This window comes from Podarcis erhardii, assembly GCF_964252035.2.
Source record: "Podarcis erhardii genome assembly, chromosome: 13".
NCBI lineage: Eukaryota > Metazoa > Chordata > Lepidosauria > Squamata > Lacertidae > Podarcis > Podarcis erhardii.
Window position 1 is genome coordinate 23,525,764 of NC_138502.1, and position 24,739 is coordinate 23,550,502.

General features: G+C 41.2%; 5 protein-coding genes across 6 annotated transcripts in view; 4 read left to right on the forward strand and 1 right to left on the reverse strand.

Moving 5' to 3' along the window:
• The window catches only part of LOC309327488 (olfactory receptor 14A16-like), a 287,993-nt gene that overhangs the window by 185,799 nt on the left and 77,455 nt on the right, over positions 1-24,739 (reverse strand). The window lies entirely within an intron of this gene.
• On the forward strand, positions 5,685-6,611 carry LOC309326988 (olfactory receptor 5V1-like; the record flags this gene model as incomplete). Its single annotated transcript, XM_081836020.1, has 1 exon — positions 5,685-6,611. One exon carries the CDS (start codon positions 5,685-5,687, stop codon positions 6,609-6,611), a length of 927 nt encoding a protein of 308 aa, XP_081692146.1.
• Positions 10,031-10,961, forward strand: LOC309326989 (olfactory receptor 2D3-like; the record flags this gene model as incomplete). The annotated part of the gene is made up of 1 exon (XM_081836021.1): positions 10,031-10,961. The coding sequence occupies exon 1, from the start codon at positions 10,032-10,034 to the stop codon at positions 10,959-10,961; it is 930 nt and encodes a 309-aa protein (XP_081692147.1). The 5' UTR covers position 10,031.
• Positions 16,531-17,457, forward strand: LOC309327534 (olfactory receptor 5V1-like; the record flags this gene model as incomplete). The annotated part of the gene is made up of 1 exon (XM_081836833.1): positions 16,531-17,457. One exon carries the CDS (start codon positions 16,531-16,533, stop codon positions 17,455-17,457), a length of 927 nt encoding a protein of 308 aa, XP_081692959.1.
• On the forward strand, positions 21,207-22,119 carry LOC309326990 (olfactory receptor 5V1-like; the record flags this gene model as incomplete). The annotated part of the gene is given in 2 exon segments (XM_081836022.1): positions 21,207-21,985; positions 21,987-22,119. Coding segments are annotated over 2 exon segments (912 nt in total).

Consider the following 24,739-nt stretch of genomic DNA (forward strand, 5'->3'; position numbering starts at 1 on the left):
AAATTCACATGATACTCATATATTCATTTGTATTATTTTACAGCTGCAAGCTTTTCAATGTACTATACAATTTTTTATAATAGCACATTTCTTAAGACAAATATCAAATCAATAGTTGTCAAATTTACCTGTATTCTCCTCCATTCCAATGATTTTGATGTTTCTCTGTAATGTATATGTATCTAGATTCAGATAGGTAGCCGTGTTGGTCCGATGCAGTAGATATATATATATATATATATATATATATATATATATATATATATATATGTCCCGTAGCACCTTAAAGACCAAATAAGTTTATTCTTGGTATGAGCTTTTGTGTGCATGCACACATCTTCAGATAAGCTACTGGACATTTATTATTATTATTATTATATATGTATATATATATTAGACAGACACTTGTGTGGGCCCATTCTCCTGAAACAGTGTGGAATACAGTGAAATTATTGTGATGTCTTCATTATATATTTATTTATGCTATGTTTACCTTTTCCCATCCTTCAGTATTTATGCATTTCTCTCAAGTGTATTGAAATAGTCTGGTTCCACTCTGAGTCAATTGCAACCCACTTCAATCTGTCCCTGACACAAAATAGGATTTGCCCCGCCTCTGCTATTTCTCCCCTGACCCTTCCAGTCAGCCCTCTTTCCTCCAAGACAAAAGTCCCTTTTTTGGTGCAGAAAAAAATGCACGAGGTCTTGGAGGGCTCAGTTATTTCTCTAAATATTTAAACATTAAAGGAGAACATAAGTAGCTAGGGACAAATAAAGGTAAAAGCTAAAGGACCCCTGACAATTGAGTCCAGTCATGGACGACTCTGGGGTTGTGGCTCTGGGGTTGCGGCGCTCGTCTCGCTTTACTGGCCAAGAGAGCTGACGTTTGTCTGCAGACAGTTTTTTCAGGTCATGTGGCCAGCATGACTAAGCTGCTTCTGGCGAAACCAGAGCAATGCATGGAAATGCCGTTTACCTTCTGCTAATGCGTGCTCACATCTACGGATGTGGGTCGAAGTGTTGTATGGGCCTACACCCCAAGGAATGTCCTGATAGACCCTGGGTGCAGATTTTTGAAGGGGCATGAAGCAGTTCCCCCTGACAGGCACCTCTAGTGTGGCCTGGTCCAGCACTCCTCTCCCAGCATCAGATGAACCAATGCTATTGGAGAGGAGCTCCAGGCAGGGCAGTCCTTCTGTCTTCCAGGAACAGGAAGGATTTGAACAGGCAAGCACAGCGACAGCTTCTATGTAGAATAAGTCACAGGGTGCTTGCACTTGCACTGTTAGATACGTGTACTAAGGTTTGCTTTTGTGCGTGGCCACACATTGCTCCAGCAGTCCAGCTCAGAGCACAAGCCTGGGGAGGGGTGCCAGCTGCCTACCCACCAGGAATGTGTGTGTGTGTGTTTAGTGCACCTCAGGAGCTACTATGCTTTGTCAATAAAGAAATAAACTACCAGCTGTTTGTCATCATTAGGTTGTGTGTGCTTGAGTCACCAGATATGAAATTTCCTATCCCTGGTCTATAGTATTGCTTTAACTTGCTGCTCTTTCAAGGATCAAGTGTTTTGCATTTATTCATCATTTCAATGAACTCAAATGATAAATATACTACTACTTATAGCAATTATTTCAGATAGAACACTAAAAAAGAAGAAAAGCTTTGCCAATTCTTTTTTTTTTTTAAGCTTAGCCAATTCTAAGCAAGTTGTACATGCCCTCTGAAGGAGCAGGTATGTAGTTTGGGGGTACTCATAAATGCTCTGCTATCACTTGAGGCTCAGGTGTCCTTGGTGGCATGGAGCATCTTCCATCAGCTTCGGCTGGTGGCCCAGCTATGTCCCTATCTGAACAGGGGTAGCCTGACTTCTGTTGTCCATACTCTGGTATCCTCTAGGTTGGATTACTGCAACACATTATATGTATGGCTGTCTTTGAAGACAATTCAGAAGCTTCAGCTGGTGCAGAATTCAGAGCCAGGTTGCTCACCAGGACAAGACAGTTGGGGCATATTACACCAATCCTGGTGTCAGGGACCGTGCTGAGGAGGGCTGCACTGAGGAAGAATGGTGGGAGACACCCCCTCTCCCTGATCCTGAATCTTTGCAGGAGCAGGTGGATAGTACAGATTTGGAACAGTGGTTTGCAGAGGGGAATAGTTCAGAAGGCAGAAGCTGGGAAATACTGGGTGGGGGACTGCCAGCAGAAGAAGCAGTGGAAGATAGATGGTTAACAGATTTAGTCTCTGGACAGCATTCAGCCCTCCCTTCCCCAAAGACACAGAGAGCCCAGAAAGTGTTAAAATAGAAAGTGCAAAGGGTACAAAACCAGATTACAAGACATAGGAGTAACGTAAATTAATAGGGATGGAGGGTGGGGGAGTGAGCCTTAATTGGGAGCACCACCATTTCTAGGGAGTTGTGTTCTTTTTCTGTCTCACTGTGATTATTAAAAAATCTAACTGGTAAGATGTGCCTTTCGTTTGATCTTCTTATTTACCACCATGGGGGAGGAAGCCAATTCCCTTAAGCCTGACACCTGGCTCGACTGCAACGGCTGCCAATTTCCGGGTCCAATTTAATGTGCTGCTTTTGACTATAAAGCCTTTAACGGCTCAGGACCGCAATACGTCAAGAACCGCCTCTCCCCATATAAACCGTCCTGGACTCTGCATTTATCATCTGAGGCCCTTCTTCACATGCCTCCTCCACATGAAGCCTGGAGGGCAGCAACACAAGAACAGGCCTTGTCTGTAGTGACTCTCTGTTTGTGAAATGCTCGCCCCAGGAATGTTCACCTGGCATCTTCATTATACATTTTTAGATGCCAGTCAAAAATGTTCCTCTTCAACCAGGTCTTTGGCTGATAAATATTCTCCAGGGATAATGTTGATGAATAAAGGATGACTGTCACAAAACCCTGAGAGAAAGGTGAGAGGATCATAAATAGCCAGGTGTCCACCACCACCAAAGGCCTCTCTTCTCTCTGTTTTGGTCACTGTGGCAGCAGGAATATAACAAAAATGTTGTCAATTCAATAAGACTGCAAACCTAGTCCCACTTACCTGGTAATAAGCCCTACTGATTTCAACCAGACATTCTTCTGACTAGACAAAATTAGGATTGTGTTCTTATTCTAGTATGAAGCTGTTTCTGGATAATTTGATAAAAAACCCAGTTTTACTTACAATTCCTTGATTTTATATGGTTGTTTTATTTTCCTATTTGGAGAGCCAGTGTGGTGTAGTGGTTAAGAGCGGTAGACTCGTAGTCTGGTGAACCAGGTTCGCGTCTCTGCTCTTCCACATGCAGCTGCTGGGTGGCCTTGGGCTAGGCACACTTCTTTGAAGTCTTTCAGCCCCACTCACCTCACAGTATTTGTTGTGGGGGAGGAAGGGAAAGGAGAATGTTAGCTGCTTTGAGACTCCTTCGGGTAGTGATAAAGCGGGATATCAAATCCAAACTCTTCTTCATCTATCCTCAGTCACAGCCAAAGAAGGCTGAGTTCATCTTAATCATCAGGCACGTGAAGCCTGGAGGGCGGCAACACAAGAACAGGCCTTTTCTGTAGTGACTCCCTGTTTGTGAAATGCTCACCCCAGGGATGTTCACCTGGCACCTTCATTATACATTATACATTTTTAGGTGCCAGCCAAAAATGTTCCTCTTCAACCAGGTCTTTGGCTGATAAATATTCTCCAGGGATAATGTTGATGAATAAAGGATGACTGTCACAAAACCCTGAGAGAAAGGTGAGACGATCATAAATAGCCTGGTGTCCACCACCACCAAAGGCCTCTCTTCTCTCTGTTTTGGTCACTGTGGCAGCAGGAATGTCACAAATACATTGTCAGTTCAATAAGACTGCAAACCTAGTCCCACTTACCTGGGAATAAACCCTGTTGATTCCAACCAAACATTCTTCTGACTAGACAAAATAAGGATTGTGTTTTTATTCTAATATGAGGCTGTTTCTGGATAATTTGATAAAAACCCAGTTTTACTTCCGATTATTGATTTTATATGGTTGTTTTATTTTACTTTTTCTCATCTGTCCCCAGTCACAGCCAAAGCCAGCTGAAATCATGCATGTTAATCATCGGGTACGTTTATTAGAAGATTATTCTGTGCTATTTCAAGGCATGCCAATTAATTTTCACAATTGATCAGAATAGTTGCTGCTTTTTCTTTGGAAATAGGGTGGATTTCTCTTGGGTAGGAAATCCCCAAAAGCCTCCTTCATATTTGTGCCTATATAAGCAACAGTTGCTTCACTGAAATTAATAAAAACCTTCTAGGTTGAAATGCTTCTAGGTTGAAAAACCACACAGGCAACAAAAGCAGACTTTTCTGTACAACCCGATGAAATGGTTTCATTGGACCATATGTAGCTTATTCATAGTGATAATATATCAGTCATTTTATTTTTATTTTTATAGAACATTAGATAGAAAATGGCACCATCAAGAATGGCAGAATCTTCAAGTAGGTGATACTGAGGGAGAAGAGATGAATCAGTAGCCACAGTGATGTTATTATTTTTGGTTTAGTCTTCAAGAAGTGACTTGGGAACTGGAAGAGAACTTCAGCTGTGGAGAGCTTCAACCACCCTCACTACTGTGATATTTGCCTTCATCAAATTCTATTTCGTTCCTTGAAATCCCTCAGATGTTTCTTCAGATTTGCTTCAAAACATTGTGTTGTATGAACTATGGTGACAACACAATTCAAGATCTTATCAAGGGTCCTATCAGTGAAGGTGAAGGGTTCTTCAGCTTGACTTCTAACTGGATGCCCAAGAAAGTTGAAAGGCAGGTGACATCTGCCGCAAATCTGTACTAACAACCTCTTGTATTGTTTCTTGTGGTTCTTGCACTGAGATATGAGGAACAATCCAGACAAAGTTCTGCTATTTTGCTGGAACATAATTTGCTTCCTTTCACTGTCTTGCAGAGCAGAAACTTCACAACCCATTTCAAAAATTAGTGTCAGCGCTAGAGATTTGGAACCAGAGAGCATAGATGTGCTAGCAATGGCCTGTGTATGCAGTTTTCTAAGATGAATGATCTAATGGAGAATGTTTCATGGCTATTACAACTGGAGATCATACGGAAAATTATATTGGATCAGGGTTTCCAAGGTAAGATAGATTTGTATACTTAAAGTTATGCTTTAAGAAAAAGTCCTTTCAAACTTCTGCTCATTATGTTCAAAGGATAAAGCGTAGGGATTGCACGAGTTCCATATTTGCAACAGCCAGTTATTTCTCAATAGTCTGTCTTACTCCTCTAACCATAAAAATGTTCGCCACACACGTCATATTGATAGCCTTCTTGCTAGTATTTGGTGATAAGGACCCGTATGGATTTGAAAATATCAGCTGGATTCACGGCACTCTACATAGATCACCTTCCATATTAGTACTTTAGGGATAAGAGCTGATTATGGTATGCTAGGATTTCTTCTGGCAGTGATAAATCCACAGTGCTTTTGCAGGAAATGTCACAGAGTTATCCTCAGACAGAAGGATTATCTCTTCTCAGAGAAAGGTCCATCAGAATCATACCTCTGTCATCTTCTGCACTTTATATTGAATATAATGCCAGTGTCACACTATTTATTAACATGATCACAATTCATTTCCCTCTTCTCTACAGAAAATCAATTGTTTATTTGCCAAGGTATGGAGGCACAAAATGAAACTGGCCTGTCTGAGTTCATCATCCTAGGTTTTAAACTTCTGCAGGAGGAACGTATTTTTTCCTTCAGTGCATTATTAATCATCTATCTTTTCACTGTGCTGTGGAATACCTTCATTGTAGTAATGACATTGGTGGATCAGAGGCTCAGAACTCCCATGTATTTCTTCCTTGGGAATCTCTCCTTTCTTGACATTTGCTACACTACCACCACAATACCCCAGATGTTGGCTCACCTTCTCTCTGAGAGAAGCAACATTTCCTACATGTGTTGTGTGCTCCAGGTGTATTTTTTCTTCTCCTTTGTTGGCACTGAGTGCCTCCTTCTAGCAGTGATGGCATTTGACCGCTATGTTGCCATATGCAACCCTTTGCGCTACACACTGATTATAGGCAAAACAATTTGTCTCCAACTAGCCATGGCCTGCTGGACTGGGGGTTTCCTCAACTCAGCTGTGCATACAACTTTTGCTTTCCGACTACCGTTTTGTGGGAATAACTGCCTTGATGCTTTCTACTGTGATATTCCCCCACTACTGAAGCTATCATGTGGTGATACTTCCCTTAACCAAATCCTCTTGCTATCTATTGGCCTGTTCATAGCTTGGACCCCATTACTTTGTATCCTTTTGTCATATACCTACATCATTTCAACTGTCTTAAAAATAAGGTCTTCTGAAGGGAGACAAAAGGCTTTCTCCACCTGTTCCTCTCACCTCATTGTAGTCCTTTTGTACTATGGCAGCTCCATCTTCACTTACCTGTCTTCAAACAGCAGTCACTCTTCAAATTATGCCAGGCTTATTCCAGTGATATACAGTGTCTTGACACCACTCTTAAATCCTATCATATACACTTTACGCAACAAGGATGTAAAGAGTGCCTGGAGAAGCATGATTAGACATACATAAATATGAGGAGAATAGATAGATAGGTGATAGATAGATGATAGATAGATGATAGTTGATAGTTGATAGATGGATAGATATAGATAGGTGATAGATAGATCTAACACACATTCACAGATTATAGACCTACACTCATTTTTTAAATGTATGCTTGCTTTTAGAATATCATAGTCACACATTGAGTCTGTTGTGGATTAAAGTAATCACAACTTCTGAAAAGTACCAGCTGGTTTCTGACTTGTTTCTTATGTCTTATGCACCATTCCTTGTTGACAAAATTGACTGAAATGTTTTGAAATGCCAGTTACATTCAATTGTGAATTCTATGTTACTGTGCAAAAACCTGACAACGAAATGCTTGCTATGAATATAAACTCCACATATTTCTTGTACAGTCCTCCTATTCAGTGTGTGTGTGTGTGTGTGTGCATGTATTTGTGTGTTGTATGTATTCAAAACAGATTATGCACTATTATGGATGAGGCTCTGTATGTCTAAAGACACATAAGATTGAATTGCTAAAATAAATCTGTTGTGTGGCAGAACAGAGTTTGCTAAAAAAAATTATGGAAGGTGTTGGCAATGTGGCAGCTTTCAAACATTGTGGAAGATAATCCCCATTATCTCAGACAAGTGAAATTGTTGTTTGGGGCAAATGGCACCGAAAATGCAAAATAACTGAAGAGAAACATGTTGGCTACCTCTCCGGTAATAAAAAAGAGATATACCACTTTTTATTTAATCCTACCAGTGCCTGCTTGGAGACTCTTAACCACAGGCCAGCACTGCTACAGTGCAATCCTATAGATGTCTACTGATCACTGCTAGATCAGACTAAGAAATCAAGCATCCTGTTTCCCTCATTGGGCCACAAGATGAGTGGAAAGCTCAAACACAGCCAATAGCTGTGTTTTACAAGGTCTCTGAAACTGGAAGTTCCACAGAGTCAACATGACTAGGCACCACTGATGACTGGTAGCTGCTGCTGGACTTACTTTCAATGAATGTGTCTTGTTAGGAGCCATCTAAGGACAAACTAGACATGGGATTAAATGTATGTTTGCATTTAGCATGCAAGGTTTTTAGATGTGCAAATACCGTCAGCTATGGGAAGGAACTGGAAATTATCAGGACTGAAATAGATGGTGAGGTGGAATTTAACCCTTTTCTCCCTGCTGCACTCCTTTTCTAAAGCTGGCATTTAGTTTAGAGGGAAATCTCTGACTGATGAACAGCCTGTATACAAGGTTATCATGGTGTATTGCACTATATTTAAAACAAAATAAAACATAAATATTACATCCCCTCAGTGGGTTAGATTTCCTATGTAAACTGTCAGTGCTGTCTGCTACAGTTCCTGAGTCACAGCAACAGAATCAATAGTTACACTAAGTATTTGGACAGCAAAGGAGTCTAGACTTCCCTCCTCGATCTATGAACCACTCTCCTGTTGAATCTATAGGCCATAGCATGTCTTATAGGATTTTGGTTGTTGTTGTTAAGGAAAGTGATAGGAAAATGCCCTGGGGAGTGTAGGAGAACAATTGCTTGATGTGAAGCTGTGCAAACAAATCAGAATGGATGTTCAACAGATAGCAGAAGTCACCTCCAATAGATAACATCTCCAAGAAGCTTTGTGAAAATCACAATACTATTTAATAAACTGGTTGCATGGAAGAGCTAACTCTTGACCTAGAAATCATTGTCAAGATAGCGAGATCACAAAGTCCTGCACAGCATGGGGCTTCTTCACCCAGCCTAGTGCTGCTCTCTTTCCCACTTTCTGGCTCTTGAGGGCAGATTCTACTTTGCATACCCTGAAAACAAACCCTTGAAATAAACTCAAGTTAATTGTATCTCTGTGCTCATTGTCCTTAGGGAATGGAAAAGTTAACAAGGTTGGAACTGAAGGGAGTTGTGTTGTTTCAAATGCTTCAGGGAAATGAGGAGTTTGTGCTAAGTCACATATGGATTTATATTTCAATCAAATGTACCCTTGTGAATAACATTTTGATGCCTGTGAAGATGCTAGATGGTCCAGTCATCCACCAACTTCCTATTTTCTGCTCCAGTTTTCACACACACACTCACCAAACTTTTTAAAAGCCAGAGATTCCTGGGGAATATACAGTTGTTTCTTCCAATTCTGCTCTACATTTTAAACAATCTATCTCATCTGAAACAGATTGCAGCTGGAATGTGTTTCGTGTAAAAAACAGGTAAATTATTAGCAACGGGTTTAGGATGTTAGAACTATTGTTGGCAAGGAGAAAGGTAGGCATAAAAGAACATTCCTGGGGCAATAATAATTTATAATAATAATAATTTATTATTTATACCCTGCCCATCTGGCTGGGCCTCCCCAGCCACTCTGGGCGGCTTCCATAAAAACCAAAAATACAGTAAAATATCACACGTTAAAAACTTCCCTAAACAGGGCTGCCTTAAGATGTCTTCTGAATGTCAGGTAGTTGTTTATCGCTTTGACATCTGCTGGAAGGGCGTTCCACAGGGCGGGCGCCACTACCGAGAAGGCCCTCTGCCTGGTTCCCTGTAGCTTTGCTTCTTGCAATGAGGGAACCACCAGAAGGCCCTCGGCGCTGGACCTCAGCGTCCGGGCAGAATGATGGGGGTGGAGACGCTCCTTCAGGTATACTGGACCGAGGCCGTTTAGGGCTTTAAAGGTCAGCACCACCAAAGTACTCTTTGGTGACAGAATCCCAGCTGGACTAAAAATCACAAAACATGCAGCAAAGTAAAGCACAGAGCTATGAGGTTTGTGTTGCAGCAAACAGCTCAGATAGATTTCTAAAAAGCAAGTTATGCCAATTTTCCTTTAAATATCTGGACATTAAGGAAGTAATATTGCCAACAGAGATGAAGAAATTATCCACAACATGGGGAGGGGAGAGAGAGAGATGTGAAAACTCATGAATCAATGTCAGTAAAAAGAATACTTATCCATTTTAAAGCTATGACTCTTACTGTTAAGATGAATAGAATTTTAAAGGCAAATCTGTTGATTATGTAGTTAGAAAAGGTTAAGTTCAGTTGTTTGATATTAAGCACATATGGCTGTTTGCATATTAATAAACTGTATGTTCTAAATTACTACATTAAACAATATATGTTAAAGACAATAGATATTACCAGAAGTGTAATACAATGTGTGAAATACAGAATACAAAATGTGTGTTATGTTTTTAAAAAGCAGTTTTGACAAGGAGAAATAACAGAGATGGGTAGAACACACAAGCTGACTCCAAACAGAGCAGAAAAAGGGCAAACCTGTATGGGCAGTGAACAATACCATTGAAGCTAGATGGCATCAACATGTTCAAGTGATTGTTTGTGATATGGCATTTCAAGCAGTACACCAGTTATACATACACTTATCATTACAGGTGGAGTCTTTTGGGTGATATGTGGATTCAGAATGCAACCTCTGTGAAGGAATTCATTCTTCTTGGCTTCACCAGTCACCCAACATTGCAACGTATCCTATTGACACTGTGCCTAGTCATATATCTCATCACTTTATGTGGCAACAGTCTCATCATCTTCTTGATCTGGGTTGACTCCCGCCTCCATACAGAAATGTACTTTTTCATTGCTAACCTTTCTTTCTTAGATATATTCGGCACACAGGTCACTTTCCCCCAGATGCTATTCCATATGGCTTCCAGAACCAATAATATCTCTTTCAACAGATGTATGGCTCAACTCATCCTGATGCTGTTCTGTGGGATGACTGAGTGCTTCATCCTGGCTCTCATGGCATATGATCGCTACGTGGCCATATGTCAACCACTGCGGTACCCAACCATCATGAGGATGCAAGTATGCATCCAGATGGCAGGAGCCTGTTGGTTAGGTGGCTTATTCAATGCTGCAGCACTGACAGTTATCACCATAAATTTCCCCTTCTGTGGGCCCAACCAAATCAACCATTTCTTTTGTGAGGAGCCTGCTGTGTTGCAGCTGGTTTGCATGGACACCTATACAGTAAGAGTCCTCATCTTTGCCCTGAGTGTCATTGTGCTCATGTTGCCTTTCACGTTTATAGTAATCTCCTACATCCACATTGCCAGGGTGGTGTTCAGCATAAACTCAGCAGAGGGACGGCAACGAGCTTTTTCCACTTGTGCTACCCATCTCACTGTTGTCACATTGTTCTACACCACCATCAGCTTCACTTACTTGCAACCCCGGTCTGAACGAGCTGCAGACCAGGAGAAGAAAGCTTCTGTTTTCTATGCTTTTTTCTCCCCAATGCTGAACCCTGTCATTTACAGCCTGAGGAACAAGGATGTTAAAGGAGCTTTATTCAAAGTGATGGGGAAAGTAAGCTGAGTCTCACCTTTGGAAAGGGGTTTCCATCTTTAAAAATCAGTAAAGAAATCTTTGTATGGAAGAGGTGGATGAATTTGGATATATTAACATTAGACCAGCTGATAAACAAAGAGGATAAATTTTATATATATTCCGTCTTATGAGACAAATATAGATTACCTATAAATTATCAATGGCAGTATCTCCAGATAAAACACTTGCTAACCACCATCTACGGACCAGCAGTTTTTACAGCCTCAGAGACCCCATAGATATTGAAGCAACTGATTCATTCTTAAACAACAACAACAACAACAAAACTGCCAGTAACGTATATAAATCTTTGTTATTAGCAAACTATTTGATATATAGGTATTGCTGGAGGAATGGAATAAAGAATTAGAGATATGGAAAGCACAGTTTGGCAGTATCTACCTCTTACATATCCAAGGAAGTTAGTCTTTTCCACATACTTTATACGCACAGCAGAAGACACCAGTATAGCCAAGGCAAAAACAGCTGCAATGGGCTTCTCACAGTGTTGATTTAAGCCCAAACATCACTATCAGAAAACCTCTTTACAGATAGGTAGCCGTGTTGGTCTGCCATGGTCAAAACAAAATAAAAAAATTCCTTCCAGTAGCACCTTAAAGACCAACTGAGTTAGTTCTAGGTATGAGGTGTGCATGCACACGAAAGCTCATACCTAGAACTAACTCAGTTGGTCTTTAAGGTGCTACAGAAAACCTCTTTGTTCAGCATTCATCCTGATTTGTTTGTGGGAAGATTGGATTATGTCTGTTATCTACTGATAGTTCATTCTGATTACTTTACAAGACGGATACATGATGTTGCAAATGTTATCTTACACTTTCCAGGGCATTTTCCCATCACTTTTCTTATTTGAAAAAGCCCAACTCTGGGGGACAAATGGAACCTTTCACTCTCTCACTTTTCTCTTTGCACCAGACCTTGAACCCAAACCATGAAATGATCCACAAGCAATTTTGATGTGAAGAGAGTAACTTCACAAAAGACAAAGAGCATCATTTGCTTAATGGGGTTGCTACAGATATATCAATTGTATATTTATTTATATATTTTATATGATGCAAATGTTTACTTACTTACTTACTTACTTACTTACTTACTTACTTACTTACTTACAATAAATGTAGCCCATGCCCATCTTTGCTTCTCACACTTTTCTCTGATTCACACATAGAGTGAGATGTTTAGAGATGCTACCCTGCTGTCCTAAGGGGATACATCTTGTATCAGCTGTTTCAATGATACCCAGAATGATATATATTTTTTAAAAAAATCATTTGATCAGCACAGAACTAACCCTAACTTTCATGGCAAAGGACCTCCAGAGATGCATAGATATTAACCCAATGCCACTCTAAGGTTTATGAAATTAATTCAGGTGAAAAGAATGATTGGTGGGGTGACAGCAGTTTGAGTCAGAGCATCTTGGAGCTTTCGCGTCTGAAGACTACCAAGATCTCAGGGTGTTTGCTGTCTCCCTGGAGATCTGATGCAGGAGTCGTGAGCTTGGCTGCCAGAATCTGTGTGCTCATGAGATCAGGTGTTGAAAAGCACTCCAGAGGCCATGCAGTCCAACTCCCCTCACCCCGAAGCTTACATTATTATATATTTACAGATAAATGAAATAGTAAGTGGAAACTGTTTAGTAATACAGTCATACCTCATGTTACGTTTGCTTAATGTTACGTTCTTTCAGGTTACGTCCTACGGCAACCCGGAAGTACTGGAAAGGGTTACTTCTGGGTTTTGCAGCTTGCGCATGCGCAGAAGTGCAAAATGATGTCACGTGCATGCACAAAATCAGCAAATCGCAACCCGCAGATGCGCTGCTGACGGTTGCACTCTTTTAATGTTGCAAACGGGTCTCCAGAACGGATCCCATTCCCCATGAAAGGTACCACTGTACTAATACAGTGGTGCCCCGCAAGACGAACGCCTCGCAAGACGGAAAACCCACTAGACGAAAGGGTTTTGGGTTTTGGAGGCGCTTCGCAAAACGAATTTCCCTATGGGCTTGCTTCGCAAGACGAAAATGTCTTGCGAGTTCCTGCGGGGTTTTATCCCTTTTTTCCCCTTTTCCTAAGCCCTAAGCCGCTTATCAGCTGATCTGCTAAAAGCCGCTAAACCGCTAATAGCGCTAATCCACTAAGCTGTCAATGAACTTGCTTCGCAAGATGAAAAAACCGCTATACGAAGAGCCTCACGGAACGGATTAATTTCGTCTTGCGAGACACCACTGTAATTTGTAATCCAGAATTAGGAAGGACCCTGTAGGCCATCCACCCAGACTCCTGACAGGTTGCAACATTAATATATAGTTTTGTGTGTGTGTGTTTTAAAGAAACAGGTCAAAACTACAATGCAAGAGTAAAATTAAAATACTTTTTCCTTTCTCATGTAAGTTTCTTCAACAGACAAATACATCAGCCAACACATTTCCTTCCTCTGTCCGTAGATAAAAAAAACATTTTGTGAAGCTAATAAAATGAATGTCAGTAATGAAACTGCTCCATCCGAATTCATCCTTCTGGCACCCATTGCAGTGACCTGCAGGGGGGAAAGGCCTAGTGTAAGATGGGTATAAAAACTGCCCAGGACAACATTATGGGATTTAAAAATTGGCCACAACTTTGTTCATTCCAGATGTAGGTAGGCTTTGGCTGAAGCATTGGGCGTATATCCATTCTCAGCCCCATGTTTGGGGCAAGGGGCTGACACTTGAGCAGAGTCAAACTTGGAGTGGAAGGACCACCTCAAGGAATCCCTGCCTCCTTAGACATGAGTGTTACATTTGTTGAGCCTTCCAATCCTTTGTCAATTGTCCCAGAGGCTTGTCCTTCAAGGTATTCCCATATTTTTATGAAGGTCAGCACTGTTTTTGATTTATGAAAAGACAGCTACTCTTGCTAACACAGAGAAGAAGAAGAGTTTGGATTTGATATCCTGCCTTTCACTCCCTTTAAGGAGTCTCAAAGCGGCTAACAATCTCCTTTCCCTTACTCCCCCACAACAAACACTCTGTGAGGTGAGTGGGGCTGAGAGATTTCAAAAAGTGTGACTGGCCCAAGGTCACCCAGCAGCTGCATGTGGAGGAGCGGAGACGCGAACCCGGTTTCCCAGATTACGAGACTACTGCTCTTAACCACTACACCACACAGGCACTCAAGGAGGTTCTCTCAAGGAAATGTACTGTTTCTTTTCTCTTTGTAAATGCATTTTTTTTGTGTGTGTGTGTTTATAATCTTATAGAGGAACATACAATGAACATAAACATCAAGTATTCCTTACAAAGTAATGCAACATTAGGTACAATTGTGGCTATAGAATTCAAGGTTTATTTATTTTTTGAACCATACATGACCTTTTGTATGATTTAGTTAAGATGCAATTAACTAGCTGAAGCTCTTTGAAAAACCTCTGGCAGTCTTGCCTTGGTGGAAAAGCACTTGGGGTAGAAATCCCCAAAGGCATTATTGCATATATATGAAAGGAAACCGTGAAATCCACAAGCAACCCACACTGAATGCTACCAACAGGGAGAAGGCTCATCTCACAGGTAAGGAAATGAATGTGTTATGGATGGGAGAACAAAATTTAGTGGGACACATAATTAGTTTGTATTGAAGAAATGCAATCAAAATGAATAAAGGTATGGCACCAGTTGTGATATAGTCAAATATAGGATGACTCTCTACTGACCTCTAACATACTATGAATTTTCATCTGCATGTAAGTGAATGAGAACTCATTCGGAGCCAACAGCTCAACTGAAGTTAGTTGCACTTAATACCTATTGATATTTATATTAAGTCATGAATAACTTGACCCAGTGGTTTCAATTGACATAGAAAGTGCAACCTTACAGATAACTACTTAGAAGTCTATCTCAATGAGTTTAGTAATGCTCACTCAGAGACAACTTTCTACAGGTATGCAGCCATAGTGTGGCACTGACACAAAGCATTTTAAAGGATAATGAGGAACAATTATTTAATAAAATGTCACACATTAGTGGTAATCCATGGAATTTCACATTCTGAACTTTTGTCCACATCTGTTGTTGTTGTTATTGTTGTTTACGTTGCATGTGTGTATCATCTTCTTTGTGTTTGGATTTCCACATATGGGAAAGCAAATATTTGCACAATAGATTAAAATTAGTTTTTGTGTGCTGCAAATGAATTTGTCCATGTGTTCTATATGTCCTTAGATGTGTTCTATATGTCCTTACTATCTTAATTATAAGATAGTCAGAGGTTTGAAGCAGGCAACAGTAGATTGAAAAGAAATATGAAAAATCAGATTAGAAATCCCCTAAGAAGAGTTAACATATACCGGTAATACTTGACAATCCAACTAACCATGCACTTCTTGAATTTCATCCTTTAAAAGCTATTGTGTATAAGAGAGAGTGCTTCTAAATGACATAGTGAATTTAATTGATGGACTCAGTGGCTACCAGATTACACCTATGGTTTTGTTTAGGGTTTTCAGAAGAGGACATGTTAAATGTAGGTGTATTTAAACATCAATATACATATGTCAGGGAGCCCAAGCCTAATTAGGATTTCCTATCTGTGAACACTCAAGTGTCTAAATATTTGGGTATGTTGTCAATGTTTGAACAATTGACACAGAAGGCAACTGGTTAGCTCAATTGGTTAGAGTCTGGTGCTGATAGCACCCTGGTTGCAGGTTTGATCTCTATATATGACAGCTGCATATTCCTGCATTGCAGAAGAGGGGGTTGGACTAGATCAGCCTTTCTCAACCTGTGGGTTCCCAGATGTTATTGAACTACAACTCCCATCACCCCTAGCTAGCAAGGCCAGAGTTCAGGGATGATGGGAGCTGTAGTCCAACAACATCTGGGGACCCACAGGTTGAGAACTGCTAAACTAGATGATCCTCAGTGGCTCCTTCCATTCTGTAATGTGGCTTTCCACACCACACCCCATCAAAAGAAAATGTGAATAAAGAAATGTATATTAGGGGGAAATGTGCATAGAAATGCATATATTAATGAAAACAGCATAGGCGAATGTATTGTATTAGGGAATGTTGCTTGCAGAAATTAGGAGGAATATGCAAGTAAACAACTTTGAATTTTCATGTGGTTGTTTTTTTTTTGTTGTTGTTTTTTAATGCCAGCAGCTGCAAAATTGTGCTGAACTGAACTCAAGCCTGGAAAAAAAAACAGAGAAAGTTAGAAAGTGGATAGGTTGACGTTTGTCTCTCTCTGTCACCTAATAGTAAAAATGTGTGTGGACATGCAATGAAGCTGCAAGCTACAAGGTGTAGAACAGATAAATGCTAGTACTCCTTCAAAGGCAAACCACGGAATCCATTGTCACAAGAGACAGTGATTGTCAGCTACTTAAATGCAGAATCATAGCATTATGCAGTTGTGAGGGACCCTTGAATGATTTTAAAAGAGTTTTAGACAAAGACTATCAGTTTCTCCTAGCCTCAACAGCTATGTTCTCCTTCCACTGTTTGAAGCAGTATGCCTCCGAATGCCAGTCTCTAGGAATCAGATATGGAGGCAAAAAACCAATCAGAGCTTTCAGAATTCATCATCCTTGGCTTTAAAAATCTGCAGGAGGTACACTTCTTGCTGTTCAGTGGATTCTTGATCATCTATTTATTCACTGTGCTGTGGAATACCTTCATCATCACCATGGCCATAGTGGACCAGAGGCTCAGAACTCCCATGTATTTCTTCCTTGGAAACCTCTCCTGTCTTGACATCTGCTACATCACTACCACCATCCCCCAAATGTTGGATCTCCTTCTGACAGAAAGTAGCACCATCTCCTACACAGGCTGTGTGCTCCAGCTGTTTTTCTTCTTTTCCTTTGTCGGCATTGAATGCCTTCTTTTGGCAGTAATGGCTTTTGACCGCTATGTAGCCATCTGCAACCCACTGCGCTATTCATTGATTATCAAAAGGAATGTTTGCCTGCAGCTGGCTACTGCCTCCTGGGTGGGTGGTTTTCTCAACTCTGCCGTACACACCTATTTTGCCTTTCAGTTACCCTTCTGTGGAGACAACCGCCTAGATGCTTTCTATTGTGACATTCCACCATTGCTGAAATTGTCATGTGGGGACATTTCCCTCAACCAAAAGCTCTTGTTAACCATTGGGTTGTTCATAGCTTGGACACCAATGTTCTGTATCCTTTTCTCATATGTGTACATAATTTCAAGTGTTTTGAAAATACGATCAACAGAAGGGAGACAAAAGGCTTTCTCTACCTGCTCTTCTCATCTTACAGTGGTTCTTCTGTTCTATGGTAGTTGCATCTTCACCTATTTGAGGCCTGTTCCCACAGAGTCATCGGTGAATACAAAGCTGATCCCACTGATGTATAGCATATTGACGCCCTTGTTGAATCCCATTATATATACATTACGCAACAAAGATGTGAAGAAAGCTTGGCTAAACATAATGGGGAAGATGTGAATATTGTACACAACATAATGTTACAAGCTGTACCTTAACAGGATCAAAAATGAGATTTAATTCATATGATACTAATATACTCATTTATATTATTTTTCAGCCACAAGCTTTTCAATGCACTTTACTTTTTTATCATAGCACATTTCTTAAGACAAATATCAAATCAATAGTTGTCAAGTTTGCCTGTGTTCTCCTCCATTCCAATGATTTTGTTGTTTCTCTGCATGTATGTATGTATGTATGTATGTATATGTATATTAGACTTGTGTGGGCCCATTCTCCTGAAACGGTGTGGAAGACAATGATATTATTGTGATGTCTTCATTATATATTTATTTATACTATGTTTACATTTCCCCATCCTTCAGTATTTATGCATTCCTCTTGAGCAAATTGAAATAATCTGGTTCCACTATGAGTCAATTGTAACTCACTTCAATCTGTCTCTGACACAAAACGGGATTTGCCCCGCCTCTGCTATTTCTCCCCTGACCCTTCCAGTCAGCCTTCTTTCCTCCAAGACAAAAGACTCCATTTTGGTGCAGAGAAAAATGCATGAGGCCCTGGTGGGCTCAGTTATTTCTCTAAGTGAAGTTCAAAGGGAACTCAAACGTTAAAGGAGAACAAGTTAGGGACAAGTATGCCCTCTGAAATAGAATGTAAACATGGAACATGTGCAGAGGAGTGCAACCAAGATGACCAAGGGTCTGGAAACCAAGACTTATGAGGAACCAGGGGTGTTGTGGGGGGGGGTGTTGTGGGGCCATGGCCCTGGGTTAACATTTTTGAGGGGACATAAAGCAGTTGCCCCTGGCAGGTGCCCCTAGCATGGCCCAGCCCAGCACCCCTCTCCTGGCATCAGATGAACCAATGCTCATGGAGAGGAGCACTGGGCAGGGCTGTACTCCCGTCTTTCAGTAACAGGAAGGATTTGAAGAGGCAAGCATGGTGACAACTTCTGTGTAGGAGAAGTCACAGGGTGCTTGAATTTGCGCTGTTAGATATGTTTACTTAGGTTTGGTTTTGGGCATGGCCAGCTCAGAGCGCAAGTCTGGAGGGGGTGCCAGCTGCCTACCCACCAGAAATATGTGTGTGTGTGTGTGTGTGTGTTTAGTGCACCTCAGGAGCTACTATGTTTTGTCAATAAAGAAACAAACTATTAGCTGTTGATGATTCTTAGGCTGTGTGTGCCTGAGGCACCAGACATGAAATTACCTATCCTGCTGTTTTAAGGATGAAGATGATGTTATGTAAAAAAAAATTAAAAATGTCCAGTAGCACCTTAGAGACCAACTAAGTTTGTTCTTGGTATAAGCTTTCATGTGCATGCACACGTCTTCAGATACACTGATTCAGAAGTCACCAGACCCTTATATATAGTCAATCACCCATCTCCTACCCTCCTGAGAAAAGCCCCACCCCACCCTCCCACTATATATAAGGTTCTGGTGACTTTTGTTTCAGTGTATCTGAAGAAGTGTTGGTTGGCTGATTTAAATTAAGAGTGCTATATAAATGTACTAAATACACAAATAAATACAATCCTGGCTATCAAGTATTTTGCATTCATTAGTCATTTCAATGTACTCAAATGATAAACATACTACTACCTATAGCAATTCTTTCGGATAGAACACTACAAAAAAAGAAAGAAAAGAAAACCTTAGCCAATACTAAGCAAGTGGTACACTCCTTCTGAAGGAGAAGGGACATAGCTTGGGCGTGGAGTGTCTTCTATGAGCTTGGGCTGGTGGCCCAGCTATGTCCCTATCTGAACAGGGATAGCCTGACTTCTGTTGTCTATGCTCTGGTATCCTCTAGGTTGGATTACTCCACCATGTTATACGTATGGCCATCTTTGAAGACAATTCGGAAGTTTCAGCTGGTGCAGAATTCGGAGGCCAGGGTGCTCACCAGGGCAAGACAGTTGGGGCATATTTCACCAATCCTTAGCTCCACTGCACTGGCTGCCTGCCAAGGCTCTATCAAAGCTTCAGGGAATTATGATCCCTCCCCCGATGGCAGTCAAAAGGCAAATAACCGAAAGAGTTCTTACCATATAATTTATTCATTATTCATAGAGAGAGACAAAGAATGCTGTCTTTCAACAATGGTGTTGCTCCAACTGAGCTGCTCGTCCCTCTCTTCCTAGCAACAGCGTTTCCCCTTAAGGTGGCCGTCAGGAGCTAATTGTCTCTGAGCCCTTCATCTACTTTCAATGCATATTGAGTTCTGGGAGAAGGGGGGTCAGAAATGCTCCCCAGTGATAATGTGTCAGCTGGCTGCTCTGGTTGTGTCACCCCCTTCTCTTCTCCCAACACTCCCCCAACTCTTCTGTTCACCTGTCTCTGAGCTGTGACCTTCCTCAAACCACTGCTGTAATTCAATACTGCCTTCCTCTTTTCTGGAAGGTTCAGGGGAGAGCACGTCTCCATCATTCCTCCTCAGTCAAGTCCCTGACACTGCCAATTAGCTTCCGGGCCCAATTTAATGTGCTGCTTTTGACTTACAAAATCTTTAATGGCTCAGGAGGAGCCATTACTTCGAGGACGGCCTCTCCCTATATAAACCATCCCAGACTCTGTGTTTCTCATCTGAGGCCCTTCTTCACGTGCCTCCTCCACATGAAGCCTGGAGGGCGGCAACACAAGAACAGGCCTTTTCTGTAGTGACTCCCTGTTTGTGAAATGCTCGCCCCGGGGATGTTCACCTGGCACCTTCATTATACATTATACATTTTTAGGTGCCAGTCAAAAATGTTCCTCTTCAACCAGGTCTTTGGCTGATAAATATTCTCCAGGGATAATGTTGATGAATAAAGGATGACTGTCACAAAACCCTGAGAGAAAGGTGAGACGATCATAAATAGCCTGGTGTCCACCACCACCAAAGGCCTCTCTTCTCTTTGTTTTGTTCACTGTGGCAGCAGGAATGTCACAAATACATTGTCAGTTCAATAAGACTGCAAACCTAGTCCCACTTACCTGGGAATAAACCCTGTTGATTCCAACCAAACATTCTTCTGACTAGACAAAATAAGGATTGTGTTTTTATTCTAATATGAGGCTGTTTCTGGATAATTTGATAAAAACCCAGTTTTACTTCCGATTATTGATTTTATATGGTTGTTTTATTTTACTTTTTCTCATCTATCCCCAGTCACAGCCAAAGCCGGCTGAGATCATGCATGTTAATCATTGGGTACGTTTATTAGAAGATTATTCTGTGCTATTTCAAGGCATGCCAATTAATTTTCACAATTGATCAGAATAGTTGCTGCTTTTTCTTTGGAAATAGGGTGGATTTCTCTTGGGTAGGAAATCCTCAAAAGCCTCCTTCATATTTGTGCCTATATAAGCAACAGTTGCTTCACTGAAATTAATAAAAACCTTCTAGGTTGAAATGCTTCTAGGTTGAAAAACCACACAGGCAACAAAAGCAGACTTTTCTGTACAACCCGATGAAATGGTTTCATTGGACCATATGTAGCTTATTCATAGTTATAATATATCTGTCATTTTATTTTTATTTTTATAGAACATTAGATAGAAAATGGCACCATCAAGAATGGCAGAATCTTCAAGTAGGTGATACTGAGGGAGAAGAGATGAATCAGTAGCCACAGTGATATTATCTGTCATCTTCTGCACTTTATATTGAATATAATGCCAGTGTCACACTATTTATTAACATGATCACAATTCATTTCCCTCTTCTCTACAGAAAATCAATTGTTTATTTGCCAAGGTATGGAGGCACAAAATGAAACTGGCCTGTCTGAGTTCATCATCCTAGGTTTTAAACTTCTGCAGAAGGAACGTATTTTTTCCTTCAGTGCATTATTAATCATCTATCTTTTCACTGTGCTGTGGAATACCTTCATTGTAGTAATGACATTGGTGGATCAGAGGCTCAGAACTCCCATGTATTTCTTCCTTGGGAATCTCTCCTTTCTTGACATTTGCTACACTACCACCACGATACCCCAGATGTTGGCTCACCTTCTCTCTGAGAGAAGCAACATTTCCTACATGGGTTGTGTGCTCCAGGTGTATTTTTTCTTCTCCTTTGTTGGCACTGAGTGCCTCCTTCTAGCAGTGATGGCATTTGACCGCTATGTTGCCATATGCAACCCTTTGCGCTACACACTGATTATAGGCAAAACAATTTGTCTCCAACTAGCCATGGCCTGCTGGACTGGGGGTTTCCTCAACTCAGCTGTGCATACAACTTTTGCTTTCCGACTACCGTTTTGTGGGAATAACTGCCTTGATGCTTTCTACTGTGATATTCCCCCACTACTGAAGCTATCATGTGGTGATACTTCCCTTAACCAAATCCTCTTGCTATCTATTGGCCTGTTCATAGCTTGGACCCCATTACTTTGTATCCTTTTGTCATATACCTACATCATTTCAACTGTCTTAAAAATAAGGTCTTCTGAAGGGAGACAAAAGGCTTTCTCCACCTGTTGCTCTCACCTCACTGTAGTCTTTTTGTACTATGGCAGCTCCATCTTCACTTACCTCTTCAAACAACAGTCACTCCTCAAATCATGCCAGGCATATCCCAGTGATATACAGTGTCTTGACACCACTCTTAAATCCTATCATATACACTTTACACAACAAGGATGTAAAGAATGTAAAGGAGAATACATAGATAGATGATAGATAGATAAATAAATAGATGATAGATAGATATAGATAGATAGATGATTGATTGATTGATTGATTGATTGATTGATGATAGATAGATAGATAGATGATAGATAGATAGATAGATAGATAGATAGATGATAGATAGATAGATAGATAGATAGATAGATAGATAGATAGATAGATAGATTATAGATAGATATAGATAAATGGTAGATAGATAGACAGACAGAGATAGATATAGATAGATGATTGATATATAGATAGATAAATAGATAGATGATAGAGATAGATAAATGGTAGATAGATAGACAGACAGAGATAGATAGACATAGATAGATGATTGATAGATAGATAAATAGATAGATAGATAGATGATAGATAGATAGATAGATAGATAGATAGATAGATAGATAGACAGATAGATAGATATAGATGATATATGATCGATAAGGCATTTTGTTGGTCACTGTAAAAACAAGTTGCTGGACAAGATTAGCCATTAGTAGACTCTTCTTATGGTGTTATGTTAAGTGTACATGTGTGGGGAGTTGTGTTCCAAAGTGATGCCTTGAAGTGTTTCTTAACAACAACAACAACAACAACAACAACAACAACAACAACAACAACAACGTAAGAGTGCTTCTGGATAAGACCAAAGACCCACCTAGCCAGCGTCCTGCTCCCATAGTGGCCAGCCAGATGTCCTGGGGGGGGGGCCTTCAAGCAGAAACTGAGTACAACAGTACTCTCCCCATCTGCAACTTTGTGTTTCAATGCAATGTTTCTTAGGATCCAATGGGGGCGGGGAAGTAAAATTAAGAATAAAAGAATAAGAATAAAAACTCCCAGAACCACATAAAACACCTTTTTATGTTTACATCCTTCCTGACTTGTTCAAGGCCATCTCACACTATTTGCGACAATCGCACATGCAACAGTGTGTTCCTGCAGTCAACTCCAAAGAAAAGAAATGTGTATCTAAGCACACACACAGGTTGGAAGCCCTGTTTGGTGGCAACGCCATGTCACATGCCATGGAATGTGTTCTTCCAACACTTAGGTCACTTCCAGACAGCATCAGTACTTAGCAATCATGCTGATTTCTCAGCATATGGCATTTAAAACAATGCTTCTTCAACATAAAAATACATATTTAAAACATGTTGAGGAAATTACAATGCGACCACAAAACCAATCTCAAGTGTTGTGATTGTGAAGGGATATTGCATATCTCTCTTAAACCCTTTTCTGCTTACTAAGTGTAAATAAGTAGAATATTATTGTCATGATGATCATCCGTTACAAAATTTGGGTGGACCTCACAGTTGGAAAAAAGAAACATGGTCCCTTCTTCTGCTTCTGTACACTGCTTCCTTGGCAACCAAAAGACTACCCAATCTGTGTCCAGGCTAAGCAGCAGGCTGGATCAAGGATCAGGTTCAAACTTGCAAGTTTCTCACTTGAGTGGAAAGTAAGTGATAGGCTTCATATGTGATATATGTGACAGATATGTGACAGATATAACACCACACAAAGAGTACTCATATCACCACAATGACCACTTCCCACCTAAAACGGGGGGTGCCCTTTGCGTGGACGCGTGCAGTCCCTAGATCTGGAGCGGCTCCAACAGCATAGGCTTGGCTTTGCCTTCCCTCAGGTGGGATACCTGGAGGTCTCCGCCTACCTCAGTCAGTTGTCCAATCCCACCTGGGGGGAAGCGTTGCCAAGGAGACCAGGCCAGGTAGGGGAGGGATTACCTGCCCACACAATAGAGGGAGGATCTTACCTGGGAATCCTCACTTGGCTCCAGAGCTTCTCCCACCTACCCACCCTCAGTTAATGTCTTATTTTGCAGGTTAACTTTTCTTCACAGGTTTTGCAGGTTAAGTTTTCTTCACAGGCATGCGGGCGCTGCTACGTTAAGGTCGCTGTTAAAGGGCCGGAAAGGAATTTCCCTGCATTGGCAGGTTTCGCCTTTCCCGTAGCAAAACGTTACAACTTTGGCGGTATCAGGCCTTGGGCAGAATCCTTTCGTCCATCTTCTTCTTTGCGGCAGCGATACCAGGGTTCCCCGTTAAAGGGGTTTCTGAAGGGAGGCTTTGACCATACGCCGAAAGGTCATCATTGCTCTCCCCTGAGGCGGCGGCGTAACGGGGGCGGCTATCTCTGCTTGAAAATATGTTCTCCAAAGCCGGCCCATCCCCCCCCACACACTGGATAACCCTGATGCTCCCTAGGCCCCGGCTGGGGACTGGGGAGGGAGAACGTCCAATGCCTGAGCCAAGGTCTACCCACATTTGAAATTTAATAAAGTTGTGGCCAATTTAATCCCATAGCACGTTGTCTTGAGTCGTTATTCCACATGACGGGCGGGACCGCGCAGGATCTGGGGGCTCCGCCTGTCCACGCAAAACACAAAGACCTGAATCCTAAAAAAAGTTTACTTAAGAAAGTTAACTGGAGTTCCACTTCAGCAGCTCCACTCATCACATCTCACATTGCACAGGGGCACCCCAACCAAACTTATGGTATGAGCATGATAGCGGGGAAAGGTGGGGGAAAACTATGGATTTTTTTTAAAAAATCAGGATTCAGTCCTCTTCTTGTGGATTCAGTCA